At 39.1% G+C, this 4,972-nt stretch overlaps 1 protein-coding gene across 1 annotated transcript in view; it reads right to left on the reverse strand.

Moving 5' to 3' along the window:
- Window positions 1-6: 6 nt before the first annotated feature.
- LOC112071180 (follistatin-A-like) overlaps window positions 7-4,972 on the reverse strand; it is a 10,926-nt gene continuing 5,960 nt past the window's right edge. Inside the window, 2 exon segments of the mRNA XM_070439291.1 lie at window positions 7-1,243; window positions 4,373-4,603. Of these exon segments, the coding sequence (XP_070295392.1) occupies window positions 1,152-1,243; window positions 4,373-4,603 (323 nt within the window). The 3' untranslated portion in view covers window positions 7-1,151.

Genomic DNA, 4,972 nt, shown 5'->3' on the forward strand with positions numbered 1-4,972 from the left:
CTGGGTGATGTTCTGTCCGGGTGAGACAGACATCTCCATTGGGGAAACACATTGTAGGGGAGTAACTGATGCTGTGTTCATAACCAAGCGGGAATTCAATTCCATTTCAAATCCAGTCCATTCAGGAAGTACACTGAAATTACAATTTTCTTCAATGAGGAACATTTGGAATTGGGTTTACTTCCTGAATCGACTGGTAATTAAAATAGATCCGACCCTAACAACTGTCCCTTTAGCGAGTTATAATGATGGGGTTTAAACAACAAAAAAGCAGAAACATTTCTGTACATAAATGATTGACAGATAAGATTCCCTCCCCCGCCATAAATAAACACAAAGTAGGCTAAACATGTATTCATGTGTGAATGATAAACATCTGTAATTGAGATATCTAACAGTGAGAACATGAGCAGGTTAGTACAGCTCAGGGAAGCATGAAAGCCAATTACAGCTTACAGAATGGAGGTGGATACTTTACTCAATAAATAACACCGCTTCTCTTTGGAGAAATATATTTTTCTTCATTATAAAAAATAAAAAAAATGAAGGAAAAAAAATAAACAGGACAACGAAACCAATAGAAACAAGTGGTAACAATAACATGGTACATAGTAATCCTGAACATTGTAAATGTATAAATTATATTAAAAAAAAAACACAAAACACAGTATAAATAAAACATCTAGCAGAATTGAACAATATGTATAAATAAGCATATACATATGTACTGTACAGTATGGACAACATGAGACCTGGCCCAAGGACTGTTCCCTTCTTGGAGACCAGGCAGGTAGATAGACAGCCTATCCAACCAATAAGGAGAGCATGTGGATATGATAGACAGCTTATCCAACCAATAAGGAGAGCATGTGGATATGATAGACAGCCTATCCAACCAATAAGGAGAGCATGTGGATATGATAGACAGCCTATCCAACCAATAAGGAGAGCATGTGGATATGATAGACAGCTTATCCAACCAATAAGGAGAGCATGNAGGAGAGCATGTGGATATGATAGACAGCCTATCCAACCAATAAGGAGAGCATGTGGATATGATAGACAGCTTATCCAACCAATAAGGAGAGCATGCGGATATGATAGACAGCCTATCCATCCAATAAGGAGGTCAGGTGGATATGATAGACAGTCTATTCATCCAATAAGGGGGACAGATGGATGCGAACCATGTAGTCCTGATCTTCTTGCTCCTCCTCCTCTTCCTCACGGTCTTCTGTTATGGCTAGATGGGAGAATATATGATAGCCGGTGTATGAATCAGGAGCACAACAGCAACACAGCAGAACAATATTCAGTGAAGATTCTCAAAAGCCCCCCCCCACTCCCTGCACAAAGCCACAGAAAAAGCGTGGTGGTGTTGGCATGTTTCAGGGAAGAGAGGGGACTTGGCAGTCTACGATGCACTGAGGCATCCATGCCATACTTACAGGGGGGGTATGAGGTATTCAATGGCTTTCTCATTTTTTTAAAGTCTCCTTTTGTCTCAGACACAGTACAGTGGCTGCCATTGGGCGGAGTGTTTCTCTGGGGTCACAGCAGTTTGACCTATGACCCCTATCAAGCAGGACATGAGCCAGGCCAACCACACAGCTTTAGATTTTTGGAAATGTAAAAGGCAAGAGAGACAACAATACAAACAGGCAGTACCTCGTCAAATCCAAAAGGGATTTGTTTTTATATTTATATATATTCTGATACACAACATTCATTACAATCAGCACACACAGCAGTCAGATAGATGGATAGAACACATGTTAATTTTCTACAAGTAGAAAGAGACTGAGGAGAAATAAGAGAACATTTTTCTGCAAGCTGCTACTTCTGCTTTATAGGGTAAATGCTTCTGTCATGAGGTGATCGTGGCAAAGGTCATTTTAGAGAAGTTGTAATCTACACGTACCTTAATAAGGCACGTTTACATTAAAGTAGTCAGTCGAACATCATATATAATCATGTAATTTAGTGGAAGAAATGTAGTCAGTCGAACATCATATATCACGTCATCGTAGTGTTATTTGGGAAGGGAATGTTAGTCAGTCGACATTCATATATAATCATGGTGGGTTTAAGTGGAAGAAATTGTAGGTAGTCCGGAAGCATCATATATAATCATGTTAGTTTTTAGTGGAAGAAATGTTAGTCAGTCGAACATCCTATATAATATCATGTAGTTTAGGTTGAAGGCAATTGTGGTCAGTCGAATCATAATATATCATGTAGTTTTTAGTGAAGAATGTAGGTCGTCGGAACATCATTTAATCATGTGTTTAGTGGAAGAAAATGTAGTCAGTCGGACATCCTATATTATGATGTAGGTTTTAGTGGAAGAAAATGTAGTCAGTCGAACATCTAATATAATCATGTAGTTTACGTGGAAGGGGAAATTGGTAGTCAGTCGAAGCATCATTTTATATAATCATGTGGTTTAGTGAAGGAAATGTTAGTCAGTCGAACATCATATATAATCATGTAGTTTTTACGTGGAAGAAATGTAGTCAGGTCGGACATCCATATATAATATGTAGTTTAGGGTGGAAGGAATGTGGTCAGTCGAACATCATATATAATCATGTAAGTTTTAGTTGGAAAGAAATGTTTTTTACGTTCAGCGGAACATATATTATATCTCATGGTTAGTTTAGGTGCGAGAAAATGTAGTTCAGGTCCGACATCATATATAAATTCATGTAAAGGGGTAGTGGACGATATCCAGATTTATTCATCAGGATGAAAATTCGATTGATTTATTCAGGACATTCTTTTTGACATTATAGTCGAGCTTAAGAATGGTAGAATTTCTATCATTTCTTTGGAGGCTATTTTTGGGACACATTTGGATAGGCAGGTTAGAAGCCCCAGTTTTAGGTGGAGGCCGTAGAATATTGTTAGGTAAATGGGTAGTATTGTGTTGAGGTTCAATTTAAATAATTTTCTTAGGATAATATCGGCAGCAAATTTTTACAATTTCACCTTTTATGCACTTTTATGAATGTTATTGCAACTGGTGTGTTTTTTTCATTCTGACTCTATATTACATGTTAACAGAGTGGTGTGTGTTTTCATTCTGACTCTATATTACATGTTACAGAGTCGGTGTGTGTTTTCATTCTGACTCTATATTACATGTTAATCAGGAGTGGTGGTAGTTTTTCATTCTTTTGACTCTATATTACATGTTAACAGAGTGTGTATGTTTTTCATTCTGACTCTATATTACATGTTAACAGAGCGTGTGTGTTTTCATTCTGACTCTATTACATGTTAACAGAGTGGTGTGTGTTTTCATTCTGACTCAATATTACATGTTAACAGAGCTGGTTGTTGTTTTTCATTCTGACTCTATATTACATGTTAGCAGAGTGGGTGTTGTTTTTATTCTGACTCTATATTACATGTTAGCAAGAGGGTGGTATGTTTTCATTCTGACTCTATATTACATGTTAGCAGAGTGGTGTGTGTTTTCATTCTGACTCTATATTACATGTTAACAGAGGGTGTGTGTTTTATTCTTGACTCTATACATGTTAACAGAGTGGTCGGTGTGTGTTTCATTCTGACTCTATATATTACATGTTAACAGAGACGGGTGTGTGTTCATTTCTGACTCTATATTACATGTTAACAGAGCGGTGTGTGTTTTCATTCTGACTCTTTTTACATGTTAGCAGAGAGGTGTGTGTTTTCATTCTGACTCTTTTTACATGTTAGCAGAGAGGTGTATGCCGTTACAGACATAGTCTATTTTGAATTTATTGATTACACCCCAAAAGAAAAAACGATGCATTATTAACATAAAATTAGCAATGTGACCATGGAATGTTGAAGCTGTAAAGATATTACCATTATCTGTCTGTCTAGATGAAAAATAAAATAATAACTATGACAATTAAAAAAAATAAAAAACTGCACGGAAGTGAAATGTAACAGATTACTATGAGATTATGACCACAAACTAGATGTTAAATACTGAACATTTCACTGTTCTAATTGTAAAAGTTAGTCTCTTGTTAGTTTCATGGAGTTAGCATCTCGACCTCTCCCCCCCCAAAAAATAGTTATCTTTTGAACTGTCCTTAACCTGTTGATATATATATATATTTTAACTTTTTCGTTTGTTTTTGCAGATTTGTTGTTTTTTGTTAGAGAAGCCAGCAACACAGACAACATCATGCAATTTCTCCCATTCTCAAGTCCTTTCAGATGCGTTAAGCTGAGCTGAGCTGTGCCGGGTGGGTGGGTGGACGGGGGGGCGGAGTAGGAGTTTGCAGGGGCGGGGGCTCAAGACGAGACGAGGGAGGGATTATTGTTGGGAAAGATCATGGAATTGTCTTTTGCTGTGGCGATTACTTACAGTTGCAAGATCCTGAATGCTTAACCTCCAGGAGCGTTCGCAGAGAGCAGGCAGTCTGCTTCATAGCACACTCTGACGGGTAGGTGGTGTTGTCGCTGGCGCACACCGCCTCGTCCATCCGGCTCTCCGGACACGCCTCGTCACAGAGGGAGCAGCGGCCTCGGCTCATCCTGGCATCCCATAGACACTTCTTCCCCGGGCTGCACTGGATGTCCTGGCACGACTTGGCCTCTGGAGCCAGAGAGAGAGAGGAGAGGAGAGAAGAAGGACAGAACTGATCAGACGGACGCCTCGTTGGTGCTGCTTGGCACATCACCATGTAACCGTAGTGGGTCATATTGAGTCAAATAACCATGTAATCGTAGTGGGTCATAGTGAGCCATGTCCTATGTTAGGTAATCTTTGGTGCTCCTTGGCATATCACCATGTAACCGTAGTGAGTCGTATGGAGTCATATAACCATGTAACCGTAGTGGGTCGTAGTGAGTCATGTCACCATGTAACCGTAGTGGGTCGTGGTGAATCATATCACCATCGTAGTGGGTTCGTTGGAGTCAAATTAACCATCGTAAACGTAGTGGGTGTGGTGAATCATATCAC

This window comes from Salvelinus sp. IW2-2015, unplaced genomic scaffold (assembly GCF_002910315.2).
Source record: "Salvelinus sp. IW2-2015 unplaced genomic scaffold, ASM291031v2 Un_scaffold1540, whole genome shotgun sequence".
NCBI classification, from domain to species: domain Eukaryota; kingdom Metazoa; phylum Chordata; class Actinopteri; order Salmoniformes; family Salmonidae; genus Salvelinus; species Salvelinus sp. IW2-2015.